The 22300-nt window shown below is 37.8% G+C and overlaps 1 protein-coding gene across 1 annotated transcript in view; it reads left to right on the top strand.

Moving 5' to 3' along the window:
* The first annotated feature begins 657 nt into the window (after positions 1 to 657).
* LOC140143001 (neogenin-like) overlaps positions 658 to 22300 on the top strand; it is a 44886-nt gene continuing 23243 nt past the window's right edge. The window contains exons 1-6 of the mRNA XM_072165028.1: positions 658 to 1100; positions 10539 to 10715; positions 16134 to 16247; positions 20788 to 21102; positions 21584 to 21595; positions 21820 to 22125. Coding sequence (XP_072021129.1) covers positions 1034 to 1100; positions 10539 to 10715; positions 16134 to 16247; positions 20788 to 21102; positions 21584 to 21595; positions 21820 to 22125 — 991 coding nt within the window. The 5' untranslated portion in view covers positions 658 to 1033. The remainder of the gene's footprint in view (positions 1101 to 10538; positions 10716 to 16133; positions 16248 to 20787; positions 21103 to 21583; positions 21596 to 21819; positions 22126 to 22300) is intronic.

Below are 22300 nucleotides of genomic sequence, written 5' to 3'. Positions count from 1 at the left end.
AAATCTGACGTAGGCGCTAGGAATGGGGTTTACTGTTTACTGAAGGGAGCAATAGGGTCGGGGAGGGGGAGTTGTAAGAACATTTTCAGGGGAGGGGGAAAATTTGACGTACCTGGCTAAAAATAGGAGTACAACAAATAGCTCTGATTTAGGCTCGAGGAATGGGTTCTATTCGCTCTTTGCATGGATCCACCATCTTGCTTCCAAAACGAGGTTCTCCTTGCAAACGCAAATTATTAAACGCATGCCAATCTTAGATTAATACTGTTAATAAAGTACACTTTTATTTCTCGAGCTTTTCTGGTAATGCGCATACGCGGTAATTAAAGCTTGCGTTTGGCGTGCACACATACAACACGCACTTTCCGGGGAAAACTTCGTTTTGAGATAACAAGGGGTCAATAAGGAGCAGTAGTATAGCCAGGCCATAAAAATCTTATCAGAGCGGCCAGCATCCTACAGGGGACAAGACTTCTAACAGCGGCAAAAACTAACACCCCCCCACCTCCCCAAGAATCGAATAGTGCGTCCCAAAAGGCAAGACGCGAAACGCATCCCACAGGGGCAAGACTTCTAACACGCAGGGGCAAGTGCGACGAATATTCGCGAAAATCATTAATGAGTAATTTAATAAATGGGAACGAGGCTGACAGTATGTATACATGCCAGTCAGTCCATAGACTCTAGCAGTCTTCCGTTCATTCTTCCGCAATTAAGATATACCCAGAAAAGTTTAATCTGTTCACAGTTTAACTGCCGCCGTCATTGTCTACCAAGTCGGAAACTGATTACATGATAATTTTGTTTTAATAAAAACCACAAGTTGAAGTCCATTATTAGTTATACCCTATGAGTCCCTATGCTCGGTTGGATATATTTCTGTTGCAACGCAATTAGGTCGTGGTTTTCAGCTCCTGGCGCAGAGAATTGTGGGAGATTCTTTCATTCGTATTTTGTAGAGCTCCGGTGAAGAAGACCATAGGAGCAAATAAGGGATTTATTTTCTTGACTACATGTGTGGTTATTTTTCATCATGAAAGGGATTTGGATAATCATATTGCTATTTTTATCAATCGTTGGTGAAGGATTGGGAAAAAAAGGTTAGTAATTTGCGTTCATATTATACTTAAATTTGCTAACACATTTCGCATTTTGTTAAAAAGATGCGCGGGTATTTTTTATTAATCTATCGCTGGGAATTAATTACAAAGGAAACCTTATAATAATACTAATTATAATATCAATACAATTACTTAAAATACTTTTTCTAGGGACTATGTGCGAGAGACAATAAAATGATAAGGCGTATTCAACATTATAAACTTTATAACATATATTATTTAGTATTTTAAAAGCCATAAATATCAGCAAAAAAGTAAAGACTGTGTTGCATGACTGCATGCAATTTAATCGCTGTAGTTGTCCCACCTAAATAGGTCAAATACTTCACCCTGAATTCCAATCAAAATAAACCCGTTAATTATGGTTAATTACTTTTCACTTATGTCATGTTAATGATAAAGTATTGTGATGCCGGCATGGGTTTCTGAAATGGAAACCATTATATTCGACCAGATTTGCGCTCACCCTATATTACACTTGTTTTGCCGATGGCAATTAAATCTGAAATCACAAATATCCAAATAGTTTCACGCGTTGAATTTGAGAAAATATATATTTTGATTTGTATATGATAATGTTAGGGTCAAATAAAAGGTCTTGTCTTTTCCGAATGTTAGCCAAAAAACCTTAAGGGTGATACCTCCCACGCGTTGCCTCCATATTATATTCTTTTTTCCTAGTTCTACTTAGGACGACAATTGTAATCCAATGCAATCATTGTGACAAAGCCAGATCATTAATATTATTTAATACAAAAACACTCTACGTCCCAACCACCCCATCTCACCCACCCACCCACCCCCCCACACACACACACACCCCCACCCCTCCCCACACATATACACACACCCCTACATGTATCCAGGCCCATGCAGATTTATTGGTGAGCTAAAATCGAACAAATTTTGACAAAATGACAAGATAGACAAGACAAAATAGACAAGATAGACAAGACAAAATTTCAAAAAATCAGCTTTCAAAAGGCATTTTGAGTAAAAGTTGGATGACTAAGGTATCTTTACTAATTTGGACCTGCTGAATCCAAAAAAGGCGGTGAGCAAGAATTATTTTGAGTCTATGACATTCAAAATGAGGGTCACAGACTCAAAATAACGCTTGCTCACCTCCTTTTTTTTGGATTCAGCAGGTCCAAGCACAAATTTGAGATTTTCCTCTAGACTAATTATGTATTATGTATTCCACTTTCAATGAATAAAAGAGAAACCATCTTTTTCAATCAATCAACCAATCAACAACATTTATATAGCGCAAATAACTAACTACTAGTATCACACACAACCTTGCGGCAGTTGTGGATTGAGATTGGATTATAAGAATTTCCTTTTTCTTGACCTAAAGTAAAATTGCCGGCATGACAGTAAACGCAAACACGGGTTTGTTATTATTATTATTATTAAATATCAGGTTATGAAAATGGTAATGAAGGAAACAACTTACACTCCAACTTTTTTAAATGTAGTTGATTGTTCTCATTAAATATTTTTGCAAACGTTTAAGCAAACATATCTTGTCAACAAATCAATAACATAAATGTTAGAAACTTGGAATGTTTTGAAGAAACTTTTTAAAATGTTATTAAAACGCTAAATTTTATACCCTCTGTATAACCTGAATTTTTGCGAATGTTTCTGAAAATGTTTTGTATTTTGCTGGGATGCTTGCTTTTCAGGCCGGCTTGAGTTTTATTTGAGCCTGGTCCGCATGAAACGACTGTTTCAACAAACAAACAAACACACACAATAACTCACTCACTCCCCCACCCACTCCCAATATAATCTAAAAACAATAAGCATAAAGTACGGCAAACATGACAAAACTCGCACCGCTTCACACACCAACACACCCCACATGCACACACCCCATCCACACATCCTACAAATATACCGAACTCGTCCCTACCCCACAACTTACTTAACACATTATATACTGCACCCACCACACACTACCGCAGGCTTTATAATTGTAGTGTTCCCAAAGAATATGCTTTATAAGGGAGCGATCGTTATTTATGGCAGGGGGGAATGGGTAAATTGAGGGGGGAACAAGAAATGTTTTTGTGGGCTTGAGGGGGGAACCAGAAATTTTAGTTGAACCAGGAGGGGGATTGTTAAATTTTAAATGGAGAAAATTGGGAAAACAAGGGGAACGCGAAAATTTTGAGCGGACGCGGGGGGGGAACGCGAAATTTGTTGTCGATATTTTTGCCAAAACACCCATTCCCCCCCCTGCCGTAAATAACGATCGGTCCCTAAGCCGTAAGTGTTCGTCAGTCCTTTGATCAAACAGAAATCCGAAACACGCATTTTGTTACGGAAATGTCTTCTTTTAATTTGACACCTCATTATAAAACTGACTACTTACTTTATGTGCTAGTATGTTGATGAATTAGCTTTAAAATCATTAAATGGCTGGAATAATACTAATGCGTATCAAACTGCTTTTAATTTCCTGTGAGACCATTGCAATATCCTAATTATGTTACAAGACAAATCACTATGCTTATCAATCATTCATCATGCTAATCATAGGTTAGAATTTCTATCGCAATTAGGGAAATAGAAATTAAGCATATATTGTTATTATGTTTTTAAGGACACATTTCGAGGTGACTATAATAACACAGCGACTGAAATAGGTCATGAAATGACATGAATAACCTGTTCAACTTAAGGGATGGGGTATGAACGTTTGGACAGTATTTATTGTGGGACATTAGAGCACATCAAACATATCGAATTGCATTCGGAATACGAAGAATGTCCTTCTGATATCAAATAATTTTGATTTTTTTAAATTCGCAATGTAATACACATTTTATGGCAAATCATTAAAAATTGATATTTTTGATATTTAACAGTACTCGAAGTAAACTTGATAAATCTGATGATTTATACTTAAAGTGTATGTAGGTGGGATGAAAAGCCGACGATCAATTGAAATTTTGACCTTTCGTATTGAAGATATGGATTTTTTCCCAAAACACAACAAAAAATTAGGTCTTTTGGGGAAAAAATCCATATCTTCAATATGAAAGGTCAAAATTTTCAATTGATCGTCGGCTTTTCGTCCCAGCTACATACACTTTAAGAATATATCATTAGATTTATAAAATTTACTTCGAGGACTGTTATATATCAAAATGTGAAAAATATCAAATGTTAATAATTTGTCATAAAATTTGTATTATATCGTGAATTTCAAAAAATGAAAATTATTTGATATCAGAAAGACATTCTTCGTATTCAGAATGCAATTCGATAGTGTGCTCTCATGTCCCACAAAAATACTGTCGAAACGCTTAAAAAGCTCATTACAGATCCCTTAAGGATAGTGCAATAATTGTGACGTGTCATGTCAAAAGGAGACACTTTTGAGCAGGATCGTAAATGGAGAAATAGCCAAAAATCTGCCCGGGGTGATTTTTTCACAATTTGGGTTTGTTGCGAATTTGTGATGCTATTAATGTTAAAAATATTGTCTGATAGTTTCAGACCGGAATATGACTGGCATCTTGTATTTTTGAGACATTTTGAAGATAAATCCTACTCTCAACAGTGTCAATAATATTTTTAAAGGACGATATCTCAACTTCCAATTTTATAATACTACAACTTACCAACTTAATATCTTCGCTTAGGAATGTTCGATTTCATTGGGGAAAACGGCATTGTGGAGCAAAATATCTCTATATTTAAGATATGTAAAAACCTCAAAATTGATAACCTGCCCAAAAGTGTCTCCTTTTGACATGACACGTCACAATTATGCATGGGGTGAATTGTAGAGGCGCAAGAATTTTTGCCAAGACAAAAGTGGGCAAACGAATTTTTGTCACGTCAAATGGGGTGTTGTTTGATAAGATCATTTATTATTTTTACTAAAAAAACTTTATATGATGTTCAATTCTAGACCTGGAAATACCAACAGCTATCACACTAATATACACATTATATTCTTAGCTATTTCTAACAAAAGATTTTTGTTTGCATATCATCTTTTTCTGTTTTTGTGGTAATTTTTATTCTAGAATCTGTACATTTGTGTGCAAATTGATGGCGCTATTTACGTATATTTTAAATTAGCCAAATAATATGAGTTATTCCTTACACTTCATGATACAAGGTTTTTTGAAAATGTCCTTGCCATTTGTTAGTCTATTTTCTAATGGTCTAATGCCATTATTAAGTGTCTACCCCTGGTAAAGATGTAAACAAGATTTTAGATAAATTGCGCTATCATTGTTCAATTTTTCTTTAAAATGACAGTTTTACATGCGATCAAGCGCCCGTATGCCACCTGCTCGATATTACACCCTAAAAAGCGGTAACAGGTAGGAAAATAGTCCAATATGAACCTGTTCCACGTGGTGAACGGGTTCCTAAAGATCTGGGGGAGGGTGGCAAAAATGTTATAGTGCATCGAACGGAAGGAACGGTATTGGGCCCTTTAATGTTCCTCCTATATATTAATGATATTGCAGACCACATCGATAGTTCAACAAAAATACGATTGTTCGCTGACGACTGTCTTCTATACAGAGTCATTCACACATCTCAAGATACAGATATTCTGCAGAAGGACTTAACATCTCTTTGTAATTGGGCTGAAAAATGGCAAATGCGCTTCAATACCGCTAAATGTAAGACACTCAGAATCACAACCAAGAAAAATCCCCTCATTAGTACATATACGATGTGTAATGATGAACTGGAATATGTCTCTCACCATCCCTACCTTGGAGTAAACATTTCGCATAATTTAAAATGGAGCATCCACATTAACAACATCATAGCTAAGGCAAATAAAGCCCTCTGGTTCCTGCGTAGAAATCTTTGGAGATGTCCGCAGAAGGTAAAGGAACAGCTATACTTCATGCTTGTAAGACCCCATCTAGAATATGCCTGTGCTGTATGGGACCCTTTTACATCATCGGATATCCATCGTCTTGAGATGATACAGCACAGAGCAGCACGCTTTGTCACAAAGAACTACAACAGAACAGAGGGCTCCATGACACAAATCCTCAATAAATTGCAATGGCCTACACTGGAACAAAGAAGAAAACAAGCCCGGCTTACCACCATGTTTAAAATACAACATGAATCGCTTGCAATTCCAAAACCAGACTACGTCCAACGTCAGGTTGATAACAACACTTGGCAATACCATCCAGCTAAGTACAGAGTTATGAGAACCAGAATCAACAGTTACAAATTCAGTTTTTGGCCCCGTACAATAGTTCAATGGAATGATCTCTCACCAAACACTCTCAACATCACCAATATTTCAGCTTTCAAAACAGCTTTAAGTAACAACTAATTTTTTGTTTGTAAGATTATTAGTGTCTATATGTTTATGTGTTTTTCATTCAATGCCACCACACTGTTTCTCAATTAGATATTGCTTCGGCAACTTTTTTGAGTATATGATAGATGTAGAACGGGGGGCACAGATCTTTGGCACGTCAAAAGGGGGCACCCAAGAAATTTTTGCAGACCATTTTGTGAATTCACCCACAACTCGCCACTAATTATTGCAAACCCCCTTTACGGATGAGATCCTCAACCCTTGTTCCCATCAAAATTGCGATTTTGTATATTTTTCTCATTTACCCTTATTATAATAGCTTAAAGATGTTTAGTTTTGATTTTGTATTAGCAAAACGTGTCTAAAGCAGGTTATCCAATGTATTGTTCATACAGCTAACTGGGCCTGACATATCACATTCTGGATCTCACAATTATTAAAGGAAGGTGACCCGATATATTTGAAAAATCGAATTCTTTCAACTTATGAATAACATAGAATGTCGTCCCTTTTAAGCATTCATGGCAAAAGAACACGCAATGTTGAATGTTACTTGCAAATGTGACTAATTCCTTATAGAATTACTGATAGGGAATATCACACAACTTCAGAAGATAGCTTTTATTGCCAGGTGGTGGCGGATGCGATATCGCCATTTTTGACGTCGCCATTGGATTAACACATAATCATGAAATGTTCACAAACAATTTTAAATTTATTATGTGGTGTCAAAGCAAAATTATCTTACTCTAAAACCGTTGGGGTACGACAATGTACCGGACTTTAAGTATGTTATTTTTTATTTATAACTGCTAACCGTCTATTTTGAATGGGACTGCCAGTATTCGCCAGCAAAGTGGTTACGTAACTCCCTGGTAACTGGATCACACACCTTTTGGCATTGATAGTATATGTCATAGACTTTGTGTTGCGATCATCTTGATCGTGGTGTAGAACTCACAAGCGTGATCCAGTTGACATGGTGATAATCGGATTAAACGTAACACTTCGGTGCGAATTGCATTTTCGCCAGCCTCGTACGTCACGTGTCGCGTGTCCTATACCGCCTGTTATTGGCTTGATTTCTGAATAAAATCAAAGCACACATTTATTGTTGTTTATCACCTTGATAGTCTATAATGCGATAACTGTTTAATATTGCAACTGAATTGAATGGACAATTGGTCTAGATGTTGAGAGGAGATAACACTTGGAGATGTGATATAAACTTATTGTATCTTGGTTTTATGTGTAATGAAATTTATTTTCTCGGTCAAATATAAAGCAATTTTTTTTTTTCAGTAATGTCAGTTAAAGACATAGTGCTTGGATAAACATTTTTTTTTTTTCCTGGTGTTAAAATTCAAGCATCATATTTTGTCTTTTAGTGTGATATTTTTGATTTTTATAGGCCTTTAGTTCGCCCGCGAGCTTTTTACGGAATTCATTTTTAGCGTCTCAAACTAATATAGTTTGCTAAAGAAAGATATTTCCCACCTCTGTAAAGCACATCGTGTGGGTCTATATATTATAGTTTTGTCAGAATTTCCGTTTTTATTTTACCCTTTTTCCCTTCATGCTCCGAAAATGTCAAACTCAGTACTTTATCTCGAGAGCAACCAGCAGAAATAATCGATATTTCAATTGTTGTCAACCAGGTCCCTTTTCCATTGAAAACCAGGATTGCCTGACCAGCGATTTGGTAGCCCAAATCCCCAATTCTGGTAAATGAGGTGAATTTTGGAAATTTGCTCCCGTGATAGCCTGCAATTTCAATTTATAGGGGCTATGGATTCCATGATTATGAAAACCATTTTGTCTGTTTGTTTGTTTGTTTGTTTATTTACCTAGGATGAGGTCCATGGGAAAATCCACTGTCCAAACCTAGAAAAATTCGCGTGTTATTAGAGGGGATTTTAATTTTCTGTCCCTCCTATCTCCAGGTGAATTTTGAATGACCCACCCCCCTTATCGCGGGTTGGCATTTTCATTACACCCTTCAGACTTGCGTTCGGGTTTGTGTAGGCCTATTTGTCATAATTTAGCACTATAGGACCTACTTTCTAAATGTATAGCTATAGCCGTGCTATATAAATATTATAAGGTACCGGTATGTAATATTTTTTAGGCCTATGGGGTGGGGTGGGTACTCAACACATTTTAACCATGACTTACAATGCTGTTACGTGAAATCAGAGTTAAGCAGCTCAAATTCCTTGGTCATATCCTCAGAAAGGATGGTTTCGAGAACCTAGTATTGACAGGAAGAATAGAAGGAACAAGGAGCAGAGGCAGGAAGAGAGTGATGTGGTTATCAAATCTGAAAGACTGGCTCAAAGCAAGGGGAACTGAACATAAAGCGACAGAGCTTCTGGAGATGGCTTATAACAGAGAATTGTGGCACGACATGATCGCCAACGTCTTAGGATATGGCACCTAGAGAGAGAGAGAGAGACAATGCAAGGCTCATTGTTGCCATAAATGATTTTTCCTTTAGGTCATTATAATAGGTTGTTATAAACTTCCATGTTTAACCTTGTATTGTTTTGGCTGCTTCATTATGACTTTCGGTGGGTTTAAGCAATTTCAAACAAACACAAACAAAAGGCACTATACCCAGTCACCTTCATAACAATTGAAACACTAGGTAATTTCTTTGCTATATTGAAGTTCTGGCAACACTGTATCCAGGCCGGGCTGTCCCGGGCACCCAGAGATATCGATCCACAATGCTAGTATTAGCCTAAGATTTCACGCGTGGATTTGAAAATTTTTCAGCTGGTAGTCAAAAATTATGGAATCAAAACGGAAATTCTGACAAAACTATGATATATCGCTCACGGTGATGTGCGTTAGTAAGTTAAGAAAAATCCTTCTTTAGCGAACTATATTACTTTGAAAAGCTAAAAGGTTGATCAAAAAAAGGCTCGCGGGCAGAGTTGAAGCCTATCAAAATCGAAAATCTTACACTAAATGACTGAATTTCACGACTAAGTTTGACACTAAGATTTGAACAAAAATACAGTATCAAGCATTACAGTTTTTCCTGACATTTACTGAAAAAATGAAAATTATTGCTTTTCATTTGGCTGAGAAAAAAAATTTTACACTGAAAAGGTGTAACTCAAAATTTTGTTCATTTGAATACCAAATACGATCGTTTGTATTGCCTTATTAAATGACTGAGTGAGCCTTGCAGAACAATAACAATCGGTTGTCCAGCGTCCTAACTGTATAGGGATGATGACGGTGTGAGTCAGCTCTCAAACAATACAGTAGGCCATTCATGTGTTTGTTAAAGAAAACCTGACTGCTGTGGACTCATGTGCCACTTTTAAAACGGTCTCTTTTCTTACACAATTAACCATTGTGACTGAACGCAATGAAGTGTGACGCTATAAATTGGTCCACGTGTGTAAAACAAATGGGGCTATATATATCTCCTTTTACATTTTTACATTTGGTAAAATATTTTTAGACTTATTCTAAAAAGTATTAGGGGGGAACTTATAAGTTGTGGACCGTATATCACACTGATATGTACACACATTTCCAGCCCTTTTAAACATATATTTTTGTTTCTTTTCATTGTTCAACTTTTCTTTAAAATGACGTACGGTTTTACATGCTATCAAACAACCGTGGAGCCGGATAAACAGAGAGAGCCTTATATTTTAATTTTTTTCTTTGGAAATTTGAATTGAACCCAATTTGCAAACCTTTTAAGGTTTGCAAATTGTTATTAGTAAAACAAAATAGTTTAGATTATATAATACGATCGTTGCAAGCAGGAAATTGTTCATTTTAAAAGTCTGTTATTCAATGGCATTTATTTGTTTAAAGGTGCCCCATAAAAGTGTGCCAAAAATAGGGTATCCCCACTTTCGACCTATCAAAAGTTGTTTCCCACCCTTTTTGCGTTGCCAAAAGATTCTTCTCCCACATCCAATTGTAAACTATCCCAGGGCTCCTAATTGACCTTTTCGGTAACATCTCGGGTCTAACCGAAAGGAATGGGATGTACCAAACAGGTCAATTATTACATAGCCCCTTATTTATCATGTTTTCTATTAACATCTATACCACAGCTAAGGCGCCAAAACCGATACTTGATTTTGAGCCATCCGCTACATCCATCCGAATCCAATGGAAGAAGCCATCCTCCAGCCATACAATAACACAGTGGCGAATACAACATATGGAACTTGGGGGTAGAAAGAAGCAGATAAGGGTGGACGGTGATCTCAGTGAATATATTCTGGAAGGTAAAATGTAGAAACTATAGTATTGTAAACAAACATTAACATTCGGTCGGTCGGCATGACGTCACTTTTGATAGAATAGCCTCTTCCCATTGGTTGTTTTTGCCGGGATTTGGTTTTTCCATCTCGCTAATACTGTTGTATTCAATGGGATGGGGAAATCACAAAACATGCCATAAAATAAATACCTCATGATGAAACACTCCAAAAGTTCAATTTTTATCAGGGAAATCGACTTTCAATAATTACCAAAGAAAGGGCAAATTGGTATTTTCGGTGCAGAGAAAATTGAGAACTGAAAGGGCCTGTACAAACCAAAAGGGATTTCATGAGAGTGTCCTTTTTGACAGACGTGAGCAGTGGGTGCAATAGATGGAACAACTAGTTGGGTGATCTAGAGCAATTCCGTGACCGTGGAGAGCGAAGGTTCGTTTTTCAGTGGATTTGTCTTCTATGAAGGTTAATAAAAAAATTTAGCGGGGGTGCCCCTCGCGAAAGTGTGGGCGGAATCCGTGGGGGCCCAAAATCCAAAATGGCCGCCATCGGCCATTTTAAAAACGATTTTTTCAATGGTTTGGCCTACAATGCTGTTCAGTATATGTTTTCTGAGGTTTTTTGGGTCGAGGAATTCATATCTGATGCCTATTTTATGATATTACTAACTTTTGACCTTCAAATCCAAGATGGCCGCCGATTTTTAGCTCAGAAAGGTCAAATTTTCACATTTGTCGTAGAGCGTTCATAATAGGCTCTAATTAAAGTTCTCCTCATGCCGAGTTGAGTGATTGACTCTAAAAACTACCAGTAATAATGATTTGACTTATTTTTGACCTTCAAATTCAAGATGGCCGCCGATTTGCAGCTCAGAAAGGTCAAATTTTCACATTTGTCGTAGAGCCTTCATAATAGGCTCTAATTGAAGCTCTCAACATGCCGAGTTGGGTGATGGACACTAAAAAACTACAAGTAATAATGATTTGACCTATTTTTGACCTTCAAATCCAAGATGGCCGCCGATTTTCAACTGATAAGAAAGGTAAAAATTTCAAATTCGTCGTATAGCCTTCATAATAGACTCTAATTAGAGCTGTGAGTAGTAGAGTCTTCATAATAGCCTCTAATGAATACCGTACCCCCTTCTGGCATATACATACACCCCCGCACACCAACATATACATTATATTCATATTATTTGAATGAGTTTAGTCGTTATTGGTTTCAGGTCTATGTGTGTTTTGCTCTGCACCCTATCAACAAAGAATGAATGCAGCATCAAAGACATTTATATAATTTTATATTTAGAAAGAAACATTATTCTATGAGACTAGTGCATAGATCACCTATAACACTGCTTGCTTGTTACCTACAGCAAAATCATCCCCTATCAATGTCTACTGAAATGTAGCAATCCGTGTAGGACCTAAGTCCTATCATACTATTGTCCAAGGTAAATATGGTAAATGGGAGAGTTTACAAACAAAAACGAAAAACTTGACAAATATGGTGATTTTTACAACACTAAAATATGGGTCTAGAAGTCATTACATGCATCACATGTTACATTATATCTCAATCGCATCTTCAGACAGGATTGAAAAGGCTCAGTATTCAAGTAAACCACCAAGTTCGGAAAGTGATGATGAGACAGAGGGACCATTGGCACCCAAGCGCCCGCGTTCATCTGTGCGTGGACCTCTTCACGAAAAAACTAAATGTGTATGGTGCATGTGGGGTGTGGATCTGAAGCACTCGAATAGGCCACAGGGTTAGCTGTCCATAATCAGCACACACTCAGCATGACGCTCCTTTAAGCGCCACACAGTCCTCGTAAAACATGGGGAGCTGAGGGATCGTCTCACACAGCTTGTTGAGTCCACGCCAGCACTGTCAGGTCCTTTCGCAAAATTATCATGTACCAACAAGCCTGTTGGTTGCAGCACGTCAATCACACTCAATTAAAGTTAGATGGTGTAATGCATCATCAGAATGTGTGTCTCGCAGAGGCAAAAAATTTGCTCTTTAGAGCCCATTGGCACCCAAGCGCCCGCGTTCATCTGTGCGTGGACCTCTTCACGAAAAAACTAAATGTGTATGGTGCATGTGGGGTGTGGATCTGAAGCACTCGAATAGGCCACAGGGTTAGCTGTCCATAATCAGCACACACTCAGCATGACGCTCCTTTAAGCGCCACACAGTCCTCGTAAAACATGGGGAGCTGAGGGATCGTCTCACACAGCTTGTTGAGTCCACGCCAGCACTGTCAGGTCCTTTCGCAAAATTATCATGTACCAACAAGCCTGTTGGTTGCAGCACGTCAATCACACTCAATTAAAGTTAGATGGTGTAATGCATCATCAGAATGTGTGTCTCGCAGAGGCAAAAAATTTGCTCTTTAGACACGTGGATAGATTCGAACCTTCACCGAGCACGAGATCCGTTCACGAGACCTTCTTATTCCCTCTGTTACTCCTGTTGCATTGCCTATCATAGTATCGATATTGAAGTCGTCAGTGTCGACGATAACAATGCCTGGCTTGCTGTCTGCAATCTCCTGCTGACAGGTTGCCTATGCTTCAACGACCATTAGAGTCCAGTGATCTTAAAATCAGCATAGCTGATGCAGACACGACTCTTGTGTAGAGTTCCACCAGATCTTGACTCCGCGTTATACAAGGAACATTGATGCCCAGGTTGATAACAGTGGTGGTGATCTGTCCAGTGCTGTGATCATGGATGCCAGACTGAGTATGGAATGGTTGAGATCGGCAGTTTTCTCTGAGGCTGTTTAGCCAAGTCGGCAGCTTTAACTGTTAACTAATCAACTCACAGAACTCTTTGTGTTCTTCAAGATGATCGATATGAGGTGGGCAGGCGGCAGTAGATGTGTCTTTGATCTTCTTAGACAGCCGCTGTGCCAGGTTCTTCTGGAGGATCTGTTCATTAGCTTTCATTACTGATACCAAGTGATGAAATGGCAGCCTCAGTGTCATCACCTCTTCCCCCAATATCATAGACCCACTGACCCTTGTTATCTTCTCATTTCTCTCTTTGAAGCCAATTGTCTCTTGATACTCATTAATGCGAATTGAGCAGGTCCTTGAGATTGGACGATTTTACAGCACCCACTGCATAGTCATAGTCACTATGCATAGCATAGTCATGCATTTGTAGTCTGCTATAAAGAGGGGCTGCAGTGAACGGATCTTGTGCTTAGTGAAGATGATAGAATCCATGTGTCGAAAGACCAAATTCTTTACCTCTGCGAGACACACGTTCTGAAAACACATCGATTTGTGTGTGGTTGACATGGTTCAACCAACAGGCACGGTAATACACTCAATATCAATTTGCGAAAGGATCTGTCAGTGCTGATGTGGACTCAACAATCTGTGTGAGACGATTACGAGGACTGTGTGGCGCTTAAAGGAGCGCCATGCTGAGTGTGTGTTGATTATGAACAGCTAACTCCGTGGTCTATCCGGGTGCTTCAGATCCACACCACGCATGCACCATATACATTTAGTTTTTTTTTCGTGAAGAGGTCCACGCCAGATGAACGCGGGCGCTTGGGTGCCAATGGTCCTTGTCTCATCATCACTTTCAGAACTTGGTGGTTTACTTGAATACTGAGCCTTTTCAATCCTGTCTGAAGATGAGATTGAGATATAATGTAACATGTGATGCATGTGATGACTTCTAGACCCAACTTTCCATGAGGAGGTGTTGTAAAAATCACCATATTTGTCAAGTCCTGACCAGTTTTTCGTTTTTTGTTTGTAAACTCTCCCATTTACCATATTTACCTTGGTATGATAGGACTTAGGTCCTACACGGATTGCTACATTTCAGTAGATATTGATAGGGGATGATTTTGCTGTAGGTAACAAGCAAGCAGTGTTATAGGTGATCTATGCACTAGTCTCATAGAATAATATTTCTTTCTAAATATATATAAATGTCTTTGATGCTGCATTCATTCTTTGTTGATAGGGTGCAGAGCAAAACACACGTAGACCTGAAACCAATAACGACTAACTCATTCAAATAATGTGAATATAATGTATATGTAGGTGTGCGGGGATGTGTGTATGCCAGAATGGGGTACGGTATTCATTAGAGGCTATTATGAAGACTCTACTACTCACAGCTCTAATTAGAGTCTATTATGAAGGCTAAACGACGAATTCAAAATTTTTACCTTTCTCAGCTGAAAATCGGCGGCCATCTTGGATTTGAAGGTCAAAATAGGTCAAATCATTATTACTTGTAGTTTTTATTGTCCATCACCCAACTCGACATGTTGAGAGCTTCAATTAGAGCCTATCATGAAGGCTCTACGACAAATGTGAAAATTTGACCTTTCTGAGCTGAAAATCGGTGGCCATCTTGGATTTGAAGGTCAAAAATATGTCAAATCATTATTACTGGTAGTTTTTAGAGTCAATTATTCAACTCGGCATGAGGAGAACTTTAATTAGAGCCTATTATGAAGGCTCTACGACAAATGTGAAAATTTGACCTTTCTGAGCTGAAAATCAGCGGCCATCTTGGATTTGAAGGTCAAAAGTTGGTAATATCATAAAATAGACATCAGATATGAATTCCTCGACCCAAAAACCTCAGAAAACATATACTGAACAGCATAGTAGGCCAAACCATTGAAAAAATAATTTTTAAAATGGCCGATGGCGGCCATTTTGGATTTTGTGTTCCCACGGATTCCGCCCACACTTTCGCGAGTGGCACCCCCGCTAAATTTTTTAATTAACCTTCATAGAAGACAAATCCACTGAAAAACGAACCTTCGCTCTCCACGGTCACGGAATTGCTCTAGATCACCCAACTAAACCCCGACCGAGAGAATGATTAATGTATCCCTGAATCAACTTTTTAGTTCAATTTGAAAATGCATACAATTATGATACATAATATAAATGCCTTTTACTTTCTTGAAGAGAGCAATTAAAATATGCGAATCTTTCATGGCAGTTATATAAGACCAATAAGATGGTACATTCATAGGATGAAATTCGAATGTGTTGTGCACAAAAACAAAAAAACGCTTATTTATTTATTTATTTATTTATTTATTTATTTATTTATTTATTTGTTTATTTATTTATTTATTTATTTATTTATTTATTTATTTATTTATTTATTTATTTATTTATTTATTTATTTATTATAATGTTGGTAGGGATATATCTTTGTATTATTTTATTTAGTTACATAGTTAGTTAGTTACTTAGTTAGTTAGTTACTTATTAGTTTCTTTTTGGAAAACATTATCTACAATACGAAAGTGTCTGATGTGCTCTAAGGTCCCACAAAAATAAGTGGAAAACGTTGCTATCCGAATTATTAAGCAGATTAAAAAAAAAAAATAGTTTACCGACAATCAGACAATGTTCTTTCTGACAGGACTTGCACCAGAGACAACGTACAGAATTCGTATGCTGGCACAAACAGCATCAGCAGGTACTGGCTTACCCAGTAGATGGACGGAAATTACTACACTAGCGGACACACCTGAAGGTAAGATACTACATATTAGAGAGCTTGCGAAATGGAGTTACTTTAACTTTAACTTTAACGTCTAGAGGATTATAGAGGATTATGTATTCAAAACCACTCTGCCATTAAAGCCGCTTGAAGTTAAAGTTAACGCCAGAATCTATAGTGTGCCGTAAATTATGATGAAAATACGTCATAATTAAAACAATGGTTTGCATATTTCCTCATAGACTACATAATTACCACTTATGTATTGTCTAGTTAATAGACCAATTATTGGAAATCTAATTTGGTTTGGGTAAAAACATGCCACATGATGCTAAAATTACTGATTGAATTAGATCAAAATAAATTTTGTTCCAAACGTCACACTTGATATATACATTTGTGTGTGCTCATGACGTACACCAAATCAGCTTGCGGAACCAAGTTTTGGCTTGACTTCAACGCGAAGGGGATTAAGTTCCAGTAAAATGGACTGATTTTACGGGACCCAGCAGTGTAGTGAACTTCTGCGAATTGCAGCACAGTTCCAGGATCTGTGATTGCAGCTACTGTGAACATTTTTTTTTAAACGTTGCGTGTCTTATAATTACACCTCTATATAACCAAATATGTTTGTACTATTCAGGTATTTTATTTAATTATTATTTTATTCATTTAGGCCTACATTATGTACCCCAATTCAGCAGAAAGATGGTCTAAAATGTGCCACGCTATTATACGCATATTATAGGCCTATGGGTATTGTATGTCAACCAAATTATTCATTACTAGGCGGTTACCCGTATTTGGCGGTTCTCGGCTGTCGCGATTACCTGGCTGATGGTGACTGTACTCACCATTTTATGTCCAAAGGACAGTTTTTACTAATTTGATCTCAGATGACCCCTTGTGACCTCGAAATGACCTTACAAAATGTGGTTCTAAATGTTGACTGTACCCACCATGTTTCATGCCCATATGACAGTTTTTAGTAATTTGACCTTGGATGACCCCAGATGACCCCAAAATGACCGTCCAAAAATTTGACTCTAAAAGTTGACTGTACCCACCAAGTTTCATGCCCATACGATAGTTTTTACTAATTTGACCTCAGATGACCCCTGGATGGCCTCGGGTGATCTTGGCCCACTAACTGAAACAAACTTGTTCTGTCTGAGGTTCAGATGCACCCACCCACCAAGTTTGAGGAACGTGCGACCCCTAGTCTCCGAGAAAATAGGCGGAAAACAGTTTTTACTAATTTGACCTCAGATGACCCCTGGGTGACCTTGACCCACTAATCGATACAAACTTGTTCTGTCCTAGGTCAAGATGCACCTACCCACCAAGTTTCATGCCCATATGACAGTTCTTACTAATTTGACTCCTAGATGACCTCTGGTGACCTTGACCCACTAACCAATACAAACTTGTTCTGTCCCGGGTCAAGACGCACCCACCCGTTAAGTTTGAGGAATGTGCGACCCCCAGTCTCCGAGAAAAACAGTTTTTACTAATTTGACCCCTGGATGACCTTGGGTGACCTTGATCCACTAACCAATATAAACTCGTTCTTCCTCATACCAAGCTGCACCCACCCATCAAGTTTGAGGAACGTGCGACACCCAGTCTCCGAGAAAAGAGGCGGACAGACACACAAACAAACAAACAAACAAACAGACAGATTCTGGTGAATTTATAGTAAGATTAAAAGAGGAGGCCTATTTGTTACAAAAAATAAGAGTGTCAGAAAAGGAGCATCCAGAAATATGTTGGTTGAAATTCAAAATTCTGGGAGTTTTTAAAGAACAAAATGAGGATCATTCGGGGAGATATATTTAATTCGATCAGAATGCAAAGAGGAGTCCTTGCCCTCCTAAAAGAAAACTCCTGGCAACGCCACTGCATGATGCAGTCATGTCTACAGTAGAATTCATCTCGACCTTTGCAGGACTTAAACCCCATTAAAAGCTATTAAACCAAGATAACACTCATTGAAGCAGCTCAACTGATTAAATCAGATCTTCTCTGGTTGTGTACAAGTGTCTGTTTTCAATGTGCGACATCGCAATAAAGCTGGTATTACAGCTTCAGTTGGGTAACCGATTATAAAGGAAACGAAAGGAAACAATGGTATGTGTACCATTGTTCACGAAATGAGACAAAGACCTGCTTTTTGTTAACCAGCATTCTTCAAAATGAGCAACATAATGATTGTTGACTTAACACAGTTTGGAAATAATTTCTTCATATTTTTGGTGTTATCTGTCGTTTACATATCCTTCCTAAAACACAAAAGTGCGACCCTCTCCAAACATCTAAATCAGCCAAAAATCTAGGACACGTTACAAAACTTTATTTTCTAGAACCTATTTAGAATAATTTAAATGTAGCTTTTACCGTTTTTTGTGGCATCCTTCAGAAGTGAGCGGTCCGATACCAATATTTTCGGTCAAATCTCCATTTAATTAACACGGGGAGTTGGCTAGCTATGCCTTGCCCTCACTCATATTTTACAAAAGTGCGACCATTTCTGAACATCTAACCTAGCTGTAATTTTAGGTCATGTTAGAGAAATATATTTGCTAGAAGTTTTGGAGAATAAATAAAATATTGGCTGGTTATTTTTCACACAGTGATGTTAACTAGGCAAGTGTCCATTCTCCCAACATACATCATTTGTTGAGGTCACACGTCAATGGTGAGAGCACTGTGTATTGTGTATAGGAAAACGGACAGTAACTGCAGTATGGGGGAGTGGGAAAGTGAGGATAGATGGAGGGAGGGGATGATATGGAGAGGTGGTGATGGTGGTGGGGGGGGGGGGGCTAGGGAGAGCAAACAGATAAAATGGGCTTATGTCCTGATGGAAATATAAAATTGACAAAGCAAAGCTGACGTTTACTGGAATAATAATTGAGCTTTTATTATAATAATCCGGGACAATAATATAGGCATAGCACAAGAATATTTAATTGAAACATGTTTAGAAGTATAATATTAGCGTATAGCTCATAACATAGGCCTAATTCCCATTGCATTGGTCATCGCCAAGAGATGTAATCCATGTTTATTCAAACTAAGCGCCTATTGTAATAAGTGTTACCAACAAACCACTTCAGCAAACAAAAGGAGAAATTTGATGCAGTCGCTTTTACATACCCTTCTGTTGATCGCCCGTGGATACACTTCCCCTAGTTTAAACAACAAGACGCTGTTGGAAAGAAAACAATCTGACGTTCGCGTTGAAGTGAAGTTGAGCAAGAAATCGAATCGATATTTTTGAAGTTGCCGTTACTAGTTCCAGTAACTTCATTCCGCAAGCTCTCTATTAGGTGAAGTTCAGCAAACCGTCGGAAGAAAATACTCCCTAATGGTGCGTAATCTCGCAAGGGGCGGCTGCCCCTTGTTCCCCTGTGTTCCCCTGTGATGATGGCCGCCGTACAATTTTAAATATTTAGGCTTTTTGACATCATTTGTCACCCCCGGCCTTTGACATTTGTCTTGCCCTCTAGTTGTCTAGTTTGTCTTGCCAACTAGTATGTAAGCTAGTAACATACACAAATATATGTGACGTGTCATGTCAAAAGGAGACACTTTTGGGCAGGTTATCAATTTTGAGGTTTTTACATATCTAAAATATAGAGATATTATGCTCCACAACAACGTTTTCCCCAATGAAATCGGAAATTCCTTAGCGAAGATATTGAGTTCGTAAGTTATGGTATTATAAAATTGGAAATTGAGATTTCGGTCTTTAAAAATATTATTGACAATTAATGTTGAGAGTAGGAATTACCTGGCAAAATGTCTCAAAAAGTACAAGATGCCAGTTATATTCCGGTCTGAAACTACCAGACAATATTTTAAACATTAATAGCATCACAAATTCGCAACAAACCCAAATTGTGAAAAAATCACCCCGGGTAGCTAGATTTTTGGCTATTTCTCCATTTACGATCCTGTCCAAAAGTGTCTCCTTTTGACATGACACGTCACATATGCTGATACCGTTTAATGGTTCGGCAATCTCGCTTATGCCTTATGCCTGTTATTTTATGTCAGTCTACTCCAATGTCAATCATACATCATAGTAGAATAGCTTATTATACGCACTCGAGCTGTATATTTTGGACGTAGAATTATTTAGTGTAAGACTTCCCCGTAGTCCACTTGCTCATTGTGCATACTCTGGCTATTACATTTAAGCATAAAACTCTTGATTGATAGATCTGATCTTCTCAGTCACCGTACTCACTCTGTTTGTTAGCTTCCATATTTTTTTTTACTTCGACTTTCGCGGTCAATAGTTCAGTAAGTGAGCCCTCATTATAATTACGCCAACATATTGTTGCATTCAATGACATACGTATAGGCTACTTTACTTTTACTGTCACTGTTTATATAAACTTTTTCTGACCATTTATTGAATACGTCATCAAGATTAATAACATATTTTTAAGGATCAAAATTCGACTATGACATAGTGTCTGTGGCGGTACTAGATTGTACGTTTGTATCATAATAAAGCCACACTCTTTCGATTAAAAAAAACATCTGTAACTTTTTTCTGTAGTTGCACAACCTGAACCAACTCCTAAACCTAAACCAACTATACCAAATCCACCACAAAGGCTTACAGCAGATGCCACAGCAACTACAGCCCGCATTACTTGGTCTCAACCGATAGACAATGGCATCGAGGCCTTAGGATATATCATCTCTTATGGACCAAGAGACAATCCTAGGGAAAATATCGTATCAGTAGATATTAATCCAATGGTAAAGGAACTAGATGGTTTATCTAGTAACGTACAATATCGTCTGACAATGACCGCTTTTAATACGGTGGGTCAAAGCGATCCAGCCACGGTGGACTTCTTTACTTTAGGTAAGTCTTTCATAATTTGCTACATATACACTAAGCCAAAAAAGAAACTTTACACACAAAATTACACACAGGATTACTTCAATACTCTACTCTAAACACATGTCAGTAACCAAGCAGTTGTCCAAATGACACAACAGCAAAATGCACCGACATGGAACAACTTCATGGACCACATTCACAGCCCATTAAATAGCCCCCAGCACAAGAAATCTCTGAGTAAGTGGAATAGTGTAGAACAAGACCTGTTTCTTGAAGAAAGTGCGTGAAAAGCAGAAATGAGCCCCGTTCCACACTATTCCACTTACTCTTTGGAAATTGTCATCTGTGTAAGGATCTTACACAGATGGACAAATTTTATGACAATTTTATTAAAGTAATGCTATATAATTATGATTTTTAATATTTTGATTTGCTTGTAATTTTCAATTTATCATATAATCCAAATTTGTTTCTTTCCTTTTTGCCCTGTTTATTCGTACAGCTGAAGAAATAGGTAAGTAAATAACAATTGCATGATTTACAAAACAATATAAACGACTGATTAGATATCAATCACGGTAAGTAACTGAAACTGATACAATGTACCTACTGTATATAGATAGCTTCTACAAGTGCCTCCAATATACTTACACTGAGTCTAATAATGAACCTAATGAGACGAATAAGAACTTTGCGAACCTTTTCATATCCTTAGAATTTGTGTTCGTTGCCTTTCAGTAAAGGGACCTCCCCCACCGATTGAAGCAATAGAATTCCAAAGCATCTCCCCAACTAGTATACAAGTCACATGGACTCTCCCGGACACAACAGTACTTAATGAGATTGAAAATATCCTATTTGGTTTCGGAGATGAGGGTACTCCTTTCAAAAAATTAAGCACAACAAATTTGGAGAGGCGGACCTCGAGATATACTATGGATGGGCTGCAGCCAGAAACACGATACATTGTTATGATCGTTACTGAGAACAGATACGGTGAAAGCAAGCGAGCAGAGATAACAGTGGAGACTATTCCTATACCAGGTAAGAATAAAGTGGTGGATTCCGTGTCATTACACTATGGACAACAATGGTCTCATCCCAATGCCATAGTTCAATAACCTTAATAAAAAACAATCATAGTAAACAATTTGACCTCAAGTTGCAAAGTATGAATTTTTGTACCCACATTTTCAAAGGTCATTCAATGAATGTACAA

This window comes from Amphiura filiformis, chromosome 20, assembly GCF_039555335.1.
Source record: "Amphiura filiformis chromosome 20, Afil_fr2py, whole genome shotgun sequence".
Lineage (NCBI taxonomy): Eukaryota > Metazoa > Echinodermata > Ophiuroidea > Amphilepidida > Amphiuridae > Amphiura > Amphiura filiformis.
The sequence above is the reverse complement of the archived record's forward strand: the minus strand, read 5'-3'. Positions and strand labels throughout refer to the sequence as shown.